The sequence below is a fragment of the Cygnus atratus genome, chromosome 4 (assembly GCF_013377495.2).
Source record: "Cygnus atratus isolate AKBS03 ecotype Queensland, Australia chromosome 4, CAtr_DNAZoo_HiC_assembly, whole genome shotgun sequence".
Classification (NCBI taxonomy): domain Eukaryota; kingdom Metazoa; phylum Chordata; class Aves; order Anseriformes; family Anatidae; genus Cygnus; species Cygnus atratus.
In genome coordinates, this window is record NC_066365.1 from 15,604,261 (window position 1) to 15,616,423 (window position 12,163).

The following is a 12,163-nucleotide window of genomic DNA, read 5'->3' on the forward strand; positions in this document are numbered from 1 at the left end:
GACCTGTGGAGGTCACCTGGTCCAACCACTGCGCTCAAGAAGAGACAACGACCGCATGTACCCATCTTTTTTTTTTTTTTTGGTTTTCCCCTCCTGCCGTGCGTTTGCTATGGACACCACCACATTGACGGTGACCCCGAACCCCTCTCTCCTCACGCCGCCAAGCGGGGCTCGGCTGCCGCCCCCCGCGGCCGGCGCCTCCTGGGAAGGGAAGGCGGAGCCCCTCGGCCCTCGCCCCGCCTGCCCATGGCCGCCACCGTCGTCGCTCGCCGCGGCCTGGCCGCGGTGCTGCTGCTGGGCCGCCGCCGCCTCCTGCCCTGCCCGTCCCCGCCGCCCGCCCGCCGCCTCCTCCTCAGCGCCGCCGCCGCCTCCCTCCGGCCGCTCCGCGCCGCCGCCCGCCGCTGCAGCCAGGTAGGGGCGGGCGGGAGCGGGCCTAAAATGGCGGCGGCCATGGGTGAAGCGTGGGGGGGGGGGCGCCAACCGCCCGGGCTGCCAAGGGTACCGCGGGTGACAGGCGCTCGCCTCTTCCCTTCTTCGATATATTTTTTTTTAAAAGGTGTTTTTGGGGTCAGGTTGTAGGCTCGCCGTCCCAGGAGGGTCAGCTCTCGGAGCAGGACGCGGAGCCAACCAAGGGAGAAAATGAAGACGCCGTCTTCCTCATCAGGGCGCAGGGATTCCCCTTCTCGTGCTCTGAGGAAGATGTGCTTACCTTTTTTGATGGTAAGGAAGATCATTTACCTGAGTAATGGTTCAGCGTGGTGTTATTGAAGCTAATACCTGATAATTAGTGAAGAAGGAAAACAAAAAACTTACAGACCACTACTCAGAGCAAGATGGGTTTTCAGTTCCATCACAGCAGTTCACACATAATAAAGCCAATAATCAGCTTCCAGGCTACTGTCAAGTTTCTAGTCATCTTCCAGCAAAGTGTTTCACATTTAATTGAGCACATCTTCCCCTTCTTGGTCTGTGTTTCAGTAATAAAGTTACACTGATCCACATCTAACTGCTTGACTAGAATACCATTATGGTTGGCTTTCCTCCCCCCTCCTCTCTTTTTAATCAAAAAGTGATGCTTACAGGGTGAAACTTCAGAGTTGCTTGCCAGTGCTGATTAATAGACTTTTGCTCAGCTTTGTGGAGCTGATCCCCCCATACTGTAATATTAAGATGCATCCCTTCAGTGTAAGTTAGGTGATCAAATCAAGTTTTTAAATGGTTAATAACCTGCTGAACTAAATTCAGTCTCTTTGAACTCCTAGAGAAAGGAACGTAGAACAGGCAGAGCATAAATGACTGAAAGGCGCTATAGCATTTGTTTGAGATTTCAAGTACCTCAAAAACAAAGTTTACCAGCAATATGAGGATATTTATTACCCAGTTATACAGCTGTGGATGCTATGGGATGCCAAATCACTTTCTTCTCAGTGAGAAGCATTGCATATTAAAGTGAGTGGTAGAAGTATGAGTCTCTTAACCTGTGCTTCAAGACAGGTGAATGGCTCCATGCAGAATTTGCTGTTTTAGTCTGGAATCAAAAGACCCCCCGTGTTTGATACAGTTGCGTATGTTTCTGTATCACGTGTTCCCTGATTTCTAGGCTGTAGAATTCGGAACGGTGAGAACGGCATACACTTCCTCTTAAACAGGGATGGGAGACGCAGGGGAGATGCCTTGATTGAGCTGGAGTCAAAAGCAGATGTCCAGAAAGCCTTGGAAAAAAACCTGAGATACATGGGCCCACGCTACGTGAAAGGTGAGTTTGGAACAGAGGTTGAATTGAAGGAAAGACGGTGGAGTGAATAAGAGCTGTGTGAATACCAGAACATGCTTGTGCCAGGGGGACGGTCGGGGACAAAACTAGCGAACAAAGCATCATGGAGTCAAAGCTGCTTGGGCTGGGCAGAAAAAGCAAAGCACCTTGTGGTATGAGGGGCAGCACTGGGGGGACCCTTGGTTGCATGGGGAGAACGGGAATGAAGGTGCATGCATGGAGGGAAATGGTGCCTTAGAAAAAGGTGCCTGCAGAGTGCTACTTTCTGTGTACCATGAAGGAAAACATGTTTTGTGCTTATATTCCTTGCAGTTTTTGAAGTACATGATAGAGATGTAGAGGGCTTACTGCAGAGTCTGCAGAATGAGTCGCAAGCCATCAGTGATGGAGTCGTACTACTCAGAGGCCTCCCGTTCAGCTCCACTGAGGATGACATTGCAGATTTTTTCTCAGGTAACTCAAAATAGTTTTTACTCTTGTTTAAAAGGTGTTCTGTGCTCCAAGTTCACGCTTGGTCAGGCAGTCATTCCTCTAAAGGAGAGCTACAAGAGCACATGCAGCCATGAACACCTTAGCAGTGTAACAGATTGCTATCCCCCTGCAGTTAGAAGGCAACTAAAGCTTTATTGAACAACCTTCAAGATTATCAGCTACCTTTGACTTTCTGCAGGTCTAACCTAGCTTTGGTACTTGCAGCACTCATTTTAGGGGAAAAATAAGTGAAGGGAGTAATCTAGGTTCAATTTACTTCTCCTGGACTGCTACCAGCACATAATTTGCCATAGAGGAAAAAAGTATGCCTGTATTACAGATAAAGCACAAGTGAGTGTAGCATGGGGCCTTTCAACAGTATAATCGTAATAGATCACGTATGCCAATGTTTAGAACTCAGCTAATTTTTTTTTGTTTGTTTTAAATAATGGCTTGTTTGTGGTTGTGAATAGTTACTGCACAATTTCTCAGCCAATCAGCTACTGAACAGTATGTTTCCCCCCTGCCCTCAGGGCTGGAGCAGGCCAGGTGGCTGCTACGTACGCTTACTAGGAAAGAAGCCTTCCTGGTGTTTGCAGAGTTTACTTTTTTTAGACAAAAGATTAGACTGTAGAGTAAACCAAAAACACTTATTCGTCATGTTTCTGCCACTCCAGGTAGGCATGCACACAGTTCTCCAGCATTAAGGCTCATGATAGTCAACATGATGCCAAAAGCAAAGGCTGCTGATAGTAGATTTTTGAACTGATCGCCAGCAGTTAAATAATGTTTAAAATCAATCTAGAGCAGAGCTATCACAATGAGGTACCTAGGAAAGCATTTTGAAGTTGCTGTTTCTTTGAGAGCTGGTGAGACCATTCCAGAAGGTCAAAAAAAAAAAAAAAAAAAAACCAATAAAAGACTACAAAACCAACCACAAATGTGGGTTTTCAAAAGTTCACAAGTGTAGGAGCCCAGCCCAGTATGCACTGGTATAATCACTGATTAAGATAGGAGTTGCAGCTCTTGGTCTGTATTGTGTCAGATACAACAACTTAATGGTTTACAGGCTCCCCAGAAAGATACTACGCAATTAAAAAAAAAAAAAGTTAAGTAAACTAGATTTTGGCTGGATTTTAAAGAGAAAGGAAAAACAGCCTGAATAAGAGAATATTTCAAGAGCATTTGTGCTCTGGACCTCCTTTTGTGTAGAACTTCCATTCATTTGTAGTTTTTGTAGTTACTTGAAGCCTGAGGTGGGTTCGTTATTAGCAATTAAGGCTTCTGTGGAAACTAGCACAAGTCCTATAAACCAGAGGTTTTTTTAAAAAAAGAGAAAAATAAAGGTATACTTAGGCCAACATGACCAGTTGTTGCAGGACTAGGGGCTACTGGATTAATTTGTCAAAAAACAGAAGTGAAAGGGCACAAGTTTGAGCACAAGTTCCTAACATTGTAAATGCTTTTTTTCCTCCTTTAGGTTTGAGGATAACTGACATAGCTTTTGTTTACCGTGGAGAAAGAAAATCAGGAGAAGCTTACGTGCAGTTTGCAGCTCCTGAAATGGCAGCTAAAGCCCTCTTAAAGCATAAGGAATACATGGGGAGTAGGTAGGTGCTTTGCTGGAGTTAACAGAGTAGGACAACTTGATATGAACCACGTGGTGTGACTTACAGCTTGCCTCTTAGCTTAAGGTATCATACTCGTAGTTTTATTGAAGCATGCGTAGAACCCAGTTTTTAGTATCAAATTCCAGAAGGAATCACAGTAAAATCTTTCTCAGAGTGTGTCATACTGTTTCTTTATGACTTGGAACGTATCCTTTTTTCATACCGTCTTGCTGAAGAACTCTGTGTTTCCTAAGCGTTACCTCCTCTGGTGAGGTTTTCTGAGGAGCCTTGACAAAGATGTGGATGAAAACAGAAAGCTTTGTGCGCTGCAGAAGCATGTTCACCGCTTACAGCTTAAGCAAATTTGGGGCTCTGTCAAAGATTGTTCTTTTGAAGTTCTCCTGAAGCCAGTCCCACCCTGGCCCAAATTGGGTGACAGCATTCAGAGTGGGGAAGAGTTACACAGGGGTAGATCCCACCTGCCCAGTCACAAGCGCATAGGGATCCTGCGCCTCCTGCAAGGTTTGCTGTTGCCAAGGCTTCTGCGATGGGGCCCACAATACAGGCAGCCCTTCCCTTCTAGTTCCCAGCACTAAGTACAGTCAGTGTTTCTATGTGGATAGCATGTTGTACAGAGCACAACTCACCGCACCTCTGGCTTGAATCCATTGCCTCGGCTGACTGTGGTCAGGTACCAGCCTCCTTGGTGACAGCATCTGCCTGGGCTGTCCTCTTTCCTCAGCACCTTGCATTTAAGCGCCTTTCTCCAGCATGCTGAGGCCCCACATTATGTACTTCCCACCTGAGAACTTCCCTTGCCTTAAGCAGAAGTATTTGCAGCTTTTTTTCCCCACCATCCCAAAGTACATTCAAAAAAAACCACTTGTTTTTACCCTGGTTGGCTTTTAGAGTGCTCTCTGATAACTCACTGATTTACTTTTCTGAATGCCAGATTACAAGAAACCTCTCCCAACCTTTTCTTCTCACATACCCTACGAAGGGCTTGCTTCCCTTCTATTTCTTTACTTCCTGTTTCAAGACTATTTCCTTGTGTTTGTCCCCCCACCCATATTAAAAGAAAACAGCTTCTCTGCAGGTGTGCTCAATAATTCAATAGGTGTGGCAGCTTGACACAATTCCCTACCCTCCAGGAGGGATTAATTAATTCCCAGTCTGCCATTAGGGGTTTTTTTTTAACCTTTCTTTCTGCGTGACTAGCCAAGGAACTGAGTAGTTTCCAAACCTGCTGCCAATTTGCTCTCGTTCTTCCTGGGTCATCGCTTTTGTCCAGAAACAGACACTGTGCTGAGCTTGGGCAAGCGGGTGCTGAGCTGTAAGCTCTGTCTGGCTGTACGTGAGGTGACTTCTCTTCCTGAGGCTGCTCTCCTTAGGCAGGGAGGAAGGCCGCCTCACTTGGATGTGCACGTTCTCTTCTCCATCGGATTGTTTCTTCCGTGCTCTGGAAGCCACCTGCTTGGGCGCTGGTAGTTAAACCTGCTTGAGGCCCAGCTGGGTGCTGCCACCAGCTCTAAAAGGTCCTCATAGGAGAGTCTGAACAAGGAGTTCTGGGGTGGGTGGCTAGAGATACAAGCTACTACCCTGTTAATGCTTTTATCTGCTTTGGGGTTGAAATTTTTTTTTTTTTTTAATTGGGGGTTTGGAGGGTTTGAGATGAAGCAGTTGGCAGAGGTGTACTGGGGAAAACAGCCTCAAAAGGATGCATGCTACTGCAGGAAAGAGATCGTGGTTTTTGAGTAACGCTGTATTTCTGCAGTAAAACATAGCTTTGGCTTGTAAACCTAGTACTTCTACAAGAATTTTGGGTAAGGCCATAAACTAAAGACCTTGTCCAGAACAAACTGGCTCACACTGTGTGGGTTTAGACAGGACGGTGACTCTCATTGTGCGTTGAAAAGGGCTTTCATAGACATAACTGTACAATTTAAATGAATTCTTCAAGACCTTTGCTTGCCAGCTAAGCCAGAATTGTAACTATGTACCATGGCTCTCATACTTAGTTTGTGAGCACAGCTGAGCTGGGAGAACATCCGGAATTAATGGTACTTTCTGAAATCCTTGTGGTCTTTGTGGTGGGCCAAGAAGTGCCATGTAATCTTTTCCTTATAATTTTAGGTATATAGAAGTATACATAAGTAGAAAGCAGCAAATGCAAAGGCATGCGCCTTATCACAAGCAGATAGAGACCTTCCCCAGACTGAGAAGGGAGCTTGAATTGATTTCTGAAGGAAGGAGGTTGAGTGACAGTGGAAGCTCCGATGCCAAGAGACAGAACCGTGAGTCGCACCTTGTGGCATGTGTGTTCTTTGAGGCCCCTTTGTTTTACCCTCACTGCTGCTGTGGGCACAGCCCTGTGTGTCTACAGCTTTCAGATGAGGAAGGTGATAATTGCAAGTGTTAATGATGTTTTCCCTTGATCCAACAGAACTAGGTAACGAAGAAACAGAAAGCTCCGGGCACTGCTCAGAACCTGGGAGCACCTCATCACCATCACACATTGTCCACGTGAGGGGTTTTCCTACCCAAACTAAAGCCCAAGACATAATAAACGTGAGTAGCGGTAAAAGTACGCATCGAGTTCAGTTGCAACTACTGCTGTAAAGCTGATCAATCTGTCCAGCTGAAATGACTGAAAATTTTTGCTTTTTCTATGTCAGTCCTCAGTGCTGCGTGGCACTGAGTGTTGGGAAACTTGAACCAACATTGCATTGCTGAGGGACAGTAGAAGGGTTGCGGGCTCCCCCATGTGCTCTGGCCTCATGGGTGCAGTGGTGGTACCTGGGGAAGGTGACAGCTTGCAGGGCTGTGCTGAATGCTCACCAGTGTGAATTGAGCATCCTTTTGTACCCTTAGCTGAATTTCTGCACAACTGACTGCACAGAAATAAATTTCCCGGTCCTTTTAATATCAAATATATTTCATTTTAATAGTGTATGGTCACAGAGCGAGTGCACCCGCATTTGATGCCTTTGGTCGTTGTACAGAAGGGTGCTGTGTGAGGCTATTTCCTCCTGTCAGGAGTTACCCTGCCAGGCACGTGCAGAGGGCAGGAGGCCGTACACCATGGGGCAGGTGGGTGCGCATCGGCCTCACCCAGCTGGGAGGGGACTTGAGCTGCTCAAGCGCTCAGTCCCTAGGGTTGGACAAGCTTTGCGAGTAAAAACATGATGGTTTCTGGGAAGAGGCTTTTCTGGTAATGCTTTCCCCCCCCCCCCTTCCAGTTTTTTGCTCCACTGAAGCCCACGAGGATCATGGTGGAATACAACTCCCATGGAGATGTCACAGGAGAAGCAGATGTGCATTTTGAGAGCCACGACGATGCAGTCACTGCAATGGCAAAGGAGGGGACACAGCTGCGTGAGTAAAGAGGAAGGGGGAACCTACAATGCTGAGACTCCCCCCTCCTCAAGCACTCCTTCTTGTCTAGCTACTTGTAGCATCCTGTGCAACAGGATTGTCTTGGAGCTAGAATTCCAAATTACCCTAAAATGTTAAATTGGCTTTCTGGGAGAGAAAAAAAATGCAGCAGCTACAAGTCACTGAACACAAATTACCTCTCATGTTGTTCCCTAGAGTGCGGTACCATTGAATTATTCCTGAATGAACATCCAAAGGCAAAACAGGACTGCTAGTGACAGGGGCAAGATCGCAGCTTTGGTGAGCACATCCTTCTATTCTATTGCTCCTGTTCTACTTCTAGCATGCTTGATATTTTGCATTTCACATAGCTTCCAGGCTAAAACTGAGAGCAAGTGGCTGAGGCCGATCATCACAGCTAATCTGAGGGCAGGCCTCACACCTCACGCTGGCCCGTGAAGCTGGAATCCCCAGGGATAAATTCTTGTGGCAGAGGGGCAGCAGCTCTTGTCCGAGATCACAGCCAGTGGTTGCTGCACTATCCTGACACTGCAGCACCACACAGAAACGTGCCATGTTGTAGCTGAGGCCTGCTGGAATGTGCAACAGTGCTTCTTCCCCTACCTTTTTCCTCCTCCCCTTGACGCTGTCCTACTTTTCATCTGTTCGAGGTTCTGATGGGGTCATATTCCCTGGCACAGACACCAAGGAGTGGCTAAATATTTTTCTACAGTCGCGGTGTCCCATTGGTGCAGGAGCGCCCAGAACCGTTCCCGGCTTTTGTGCTGGGACTTGGTCCCAGCAGAATCAGCTCCCCCTGTGTAAGATCAACTTGAGCACCACGTGAAAGTTACTCACCTCTTGGAGGCTGGCTGTCTCATCTTACCTTTTTGCTGACATCTTCCACCACTGCTGAATTCTACAATTCCATTATTGGTGACCATAATTAAGAATAAGATGCAGTGGTACATTAAAAAAAAAAAAAGGGGGACACTAGTAAGCTGCAGTGAGGTAGTGATGGTTTTTATTTCTCTCCCCCACCCCTTTCTTTTTAGGCCTGAGCGAACACATTCCTTGGGTACAAGCATAAGGATTGAGTACGAGTGTCACCGCTCAATTACAAGGACAAACTATAAAATTTAGTTTGGATTTATGTAAAAAGCATGTAATAAACTGTGTTGACATACTGTGGGAAGGTTGTCTGTCCCCAGAGTAGAAAAAGCTGTACTGGAGGAACAGCAAATGTTGCAGGATGGAGCGGTTCTGGTCTCCAGCTGTGTACTGGTGTACAAAGCATTAGTAAAACACCAGTATGGGCCATTAACACCACCCAAGTGATTGAAGATCCCAGTACACAGAATGCAGTAGGTGTGCTGCGTAGTATAGCTAATACCTCGTCCCTCCTGCCATGCTTCTCTTGTTTCTGCGTTGGCATCTGTTACTGGTTTTGAAATACTTTCATACCCACCGCCAAAGCAGAAGGGAAAGCCCATTCAGGACGCAGGATACAGATGAGAAAGTTTTTATTGTTGCATGTGGAACAAAATTAACAACAGAAAAACAGCCTTCTGCTCCGCCCCATCCAAATGTCCAGGTATGAACCCAAAAATCCAGCACTACCTGAGCAAACATGCCTTTAACATCTGCAGCATCACCAAGTGTAACATCCAGTACTTAAAAGCAGAGCCTTTCACCAAGATAAACCAGGAAGGCAGCGACTGTTGACGCGACTGACAGCCAACTTGGTCGTGCTCTGGTCTTTCTGAACGCCAGTTTCTGTTACAGCAGCCGGCGCCATATTTCGAAGGGTTTTCAGCTGCCTCCGGAAAGGGCTGCTTGTTCATAGAGATCTCGTGTAACGATAAAGGACCTGCTCAAGAACTGTCCTGCTTTTTACACGAAGATGATCACAACATTCACTACAAGCAAGCAGAGCAGCAGCCACTCCTGGTGAAGCAGCAGAAAGCTACATACAGGTCACAAATAAGCTGTGATTCCAGAGCTGCAAAATTGCTCGGACGCCCCAGCAATAAAGTCACTTCACAGTAAGTGCCTGGTTTCCAGTTTAATTCTCCAGCACTGAAGTTGCATGGGTCCGACTTTCTCCTGGGGGATGAGTCACTCTAGGTTGGGTGCAGGAATTCGCTATCCCAAGTGTGTACAACGTGTACACAAAGCTACTAACAATAAATTCAGTATCTCGTGCATTATCTGTGGTGTCTCACCCCTTCAAAGCAGTGTTTGCTCACACTTAAATTCTAGGCTTTTCCCAATTTCAACGCTATTTACAATTTTTTTTTAACCTACTTTAAGGGATAGCAGCAAGGAAATGCATGTGGTAACTACCACAGGGGGACTAAAGAGCAGATAAGGGGAAAGTTGGAAGTTGCTCCCCTCTGTTTAGTGCTCTATGAAGGGCGCTAAGAGGAGTTGGAGAACTTGGGCGGCTGAACACACCGAGGCCTACGGGGAAGTAGGAAAGGGGAAGTTTTTGGTACAAACTCTAGCACCAAGCACATAAAGAACCTCAACTCTTGACGTGCTTTTTAGTGCAGTTCCAGCCAGTCTAGTGAATGGAGAATCCTCTCTGGGGTGTTAAACCACTACCCCCAATAGAATTTCTACAAAACCAAATACATTTGTCACATATAAATACATCAGTTTTCTACAGATTACAAAACATACTGTGGCCCTAAAGACTGAAGTCTCCCAGTACAGAATAGACCAAATAAACTATGACATACTGCGTGCTTTACGAGGAAGCCACCACTGCTTTTTGAGTAACATGCAATTCCTTTTAACAGCAGCAAAAATAGATGTAGCATGAATCACAAAAACTCTAAACTGTGTTCGGATCAGGATTTCTTATAGGTGCAAAGTACTTTGACTTCATATCACCTTCATTGTGATCTAAAGCAAAACCAGTGAAAGATGAGCTGTATTACAACCACTCTTTCACATGCACAATGGAGAGAAGAGAGGTGCACAGACATGGCCCTAAATCCTCTGTGTAACAGTATTTTGTATTTAAATATTTGTGACTCAAATTCCCCCAGATGCTGTATCAAGATAGGAAGCAGAGTTGCAGCCCTTAGGACTGACCACCATTTTGTGGCCGTGAAGTCACAGTGAGGGTCTCTGGTAAGAAGGTCAGAGATACCTTAAAGCACTTCCCTGCTAGATCAGTGCAGGTGAGCTTTCACATCACACACGCCTTAAAAAAAAACAAAACAACCTTAGCCCCCCCTCCAAAGTCCCTAAAAAAGGATAATTTCACAGTTTTGTTTGATACTGATTTGCATAGCAAGCGCATGGCTAGAGGACTGAAGAAATTAAGCCAGAAAACTTTTTTTTTGGCGTGTTACCTGGACTCTTTCACCTGGCACTGAAGTAGCACGGTTGAGCCAGATTGTCAAAGGCAGCAAGGAAAGGGGAAATGGTATTTCAAGTGCAGCCAGACATGAGGATTAAAAAATGCTCCTGTTTTGCTTTCAGTGAGCCATTGCTTAGCAGCAGCATGCCCTCACATGACGTGCTCGGGGATGACAACATTCCTGACTTGTATACACAGACACAAGGCTCTTTTTGGGGGTGGGGGCTCTGTTCTCACAGTGTCCTGAGGCTGCTCAGTCACACCTTATGGCTACTCGATGTGAAATTCCCCAAGCAGTTCTCCCTGGCACAAGCTCAGGTCTGAGAACTGGCAGATTTTTCTACAGGGAAGGCTCAGACTTCGTTTTAGTCGCAAGAGACTAAACACCATCAAAGCTGCTTCCCCCTCTGACCTCCCAAGAACACAGGCAAGCATCTTCTCTTCAAATTCCTCTTGAACAACCCCAGAGACATTGATTAGCTACAACAATTTTTACGGTCACCACTCTCTGCAGCCCGGCTCCTACAAGGGACTGGTTGAATACTGCTGGATGAGTTGCTTGTGACAGGGATTGCAGACGGACTCCGGGTTAATACTGGACGGGAGGGGCAGCTCATTTGCTGAACAGGCTTCGCAGAAGATACCGCCACAGTTCTTGCAGATATTCTGAAACAGGAAGAGAAGAGAAAAATTAAGGGATGCTAAAGACACTTGAGTTTTTTCTCATTAACCTTCAGTCAAATCAAATCCTCTACTGGACTAGAGAAAGATGCTCAAAATTGCACTCTTGCCCCCTCTGAAGACCAGAAGTTTTTCTTGTGCTTATAACATCAGAGAAGAGCAGGTGAGGACTTGTAGTGAAGTGGTACGAGTAATCGGTAACAAACCATTTAAGTTTTGACTCAGTTCAGTCTCAACTTACAGCTAGAGCATTTTGTCATGAGATGGACGTTATTATTTTATAGTCAGACAAACATACAGGAATGACAAGTCTTACCTGAAAGCTCCCTGGTCAGATAACCTCGCTGTGTTCCCTAGCCTCCCCCCAAAAAATTTCCAAGGAAATACTTGGAACCATGGTACTGGTTCATCTTCAACCTGGGGTGGAGGTCAGAGCCTTGTGCCGGGAGCTGAAGACTCCTCCTTGCTCTGGTCTGTCCCCAGATCCCCACCAGAGCTTTCTGGTGGGGGTCTTGTTAGGAAAAATAGGGGAAAACACAGCAAAACAACACCTAGCTTGCCATTAAAGTACGTGCAGCAGTACGGCCAGGGTGCCTGCTGCACTGACAGCAGTTGGTATCAGTGCCTTGACTGCTGGCCACAAAGAAGGATAAAAAAGTGACAGTTTGTGGAAAAAAGGCAAGAGAAAAAGGTATAGTGGCTGAAGTGGAGAAGTAACTAGCATTAACACCCTCTTCTCACTTCTGATTGATCCCAGAGAAAATCATCTAGTTAAAAAGGAAATGTGCTGCAAAAGAGAAGGAAAAGCAAACCATGGAGCACAGCGCAAGCTGGGAACCCTTAAGTGGCCACTGTCTAACAACTACATCTTATGGGTCA

At 46.2% G+C, this 12,163-nt stretch overlaps 2 protein-coding genes across 4 annotated transcripts in view; one reads left to right on the forward strand and one right to left on the reverse strand.

Annotated features, from left to right (window-relative positions):
• Positions 1–212: 212 nt before the first annotated feature.
• GRSF1 (G-rich RNA sequence binding factor 1) lies at positions 213–9,279 on the forward strand. 3 transcript variants are annotated; one of them, XM_035553107.2, is made up of 10 exons: positions 213–411; positions 573–720; positions 1,601–1,756; positions 2,087–2,227; positions 3,726–3,855; positions 5,989–6,149; positions 6,299–6,423; positions 7,095–7,230; positions 7,447–7,530; positions 8,286–9,279. In XM_035553107.2, the coding sequence occupies exons 1-9, from the start codon at positions 247–249 to the stop codon at positions 7,503–7,505; spliced, it is 1,221 nt and encodes a 406-aa protein (XP_035409000.1). In that variant the 5' UTR covers positions 213–246; the 3' UTR covers positions 7,506–7,530; positions 8,286–9,279. The 3 variants fall into 3 exon arrangements, with proteins under 3 accessions (XP_035409000.1, XP_035409069.1, XP_035409153.1); XM_035553176.1 differs by having other exon boundaries at positions 223–411; positions 9,016–9,279; XM_035553260.2 differs by having other exon boundaries at positions 243–411; positions 9,019–9,279.
• Positions 8,738–12,163, reverse strand: part of RUFY3 (RUN and FYVE domain containing 3) — a 55,915-nt gene continuing 52,489 nt past the window's right edge. Inside the window, exon 18 of the mRNA XM_035552898.2 lies at positions 8,738–11,269. Coding sequence (XP_035408791.1) covers positions 11,126–11,269 — 144 coding nt within the window. The 3' untranslated portion in view covers positions 8,738–11,125. The remainder of the gene's footprint in view (positions 11,270–12,163) is intronic.

Bases quoted from the DNA above. Each gene is read 5' to 3' on its own strand.
- GRSF1 (XM_035553107.2), top strand. From the start codon at position 247: ATGGCCGCCACCGTCGTCGCTCGCCGCGGCCTGGCCGCGGTGCTGCTG. The intron at 721-1,600 runs GTAAGGAAGATC...CCTGATTTCTAG, and splicing joins TGTGCTTACCTTTTTTGATG to GCTGTAGAATTCGGAACGGT. The intron at 1,757-2,086 runs GTGAGTTTGGAA...TATTCCTTGCAG, and splicing joins GGGCCCACGCTACGTGAAAG to TTTTTGAAGTACATGATAGA.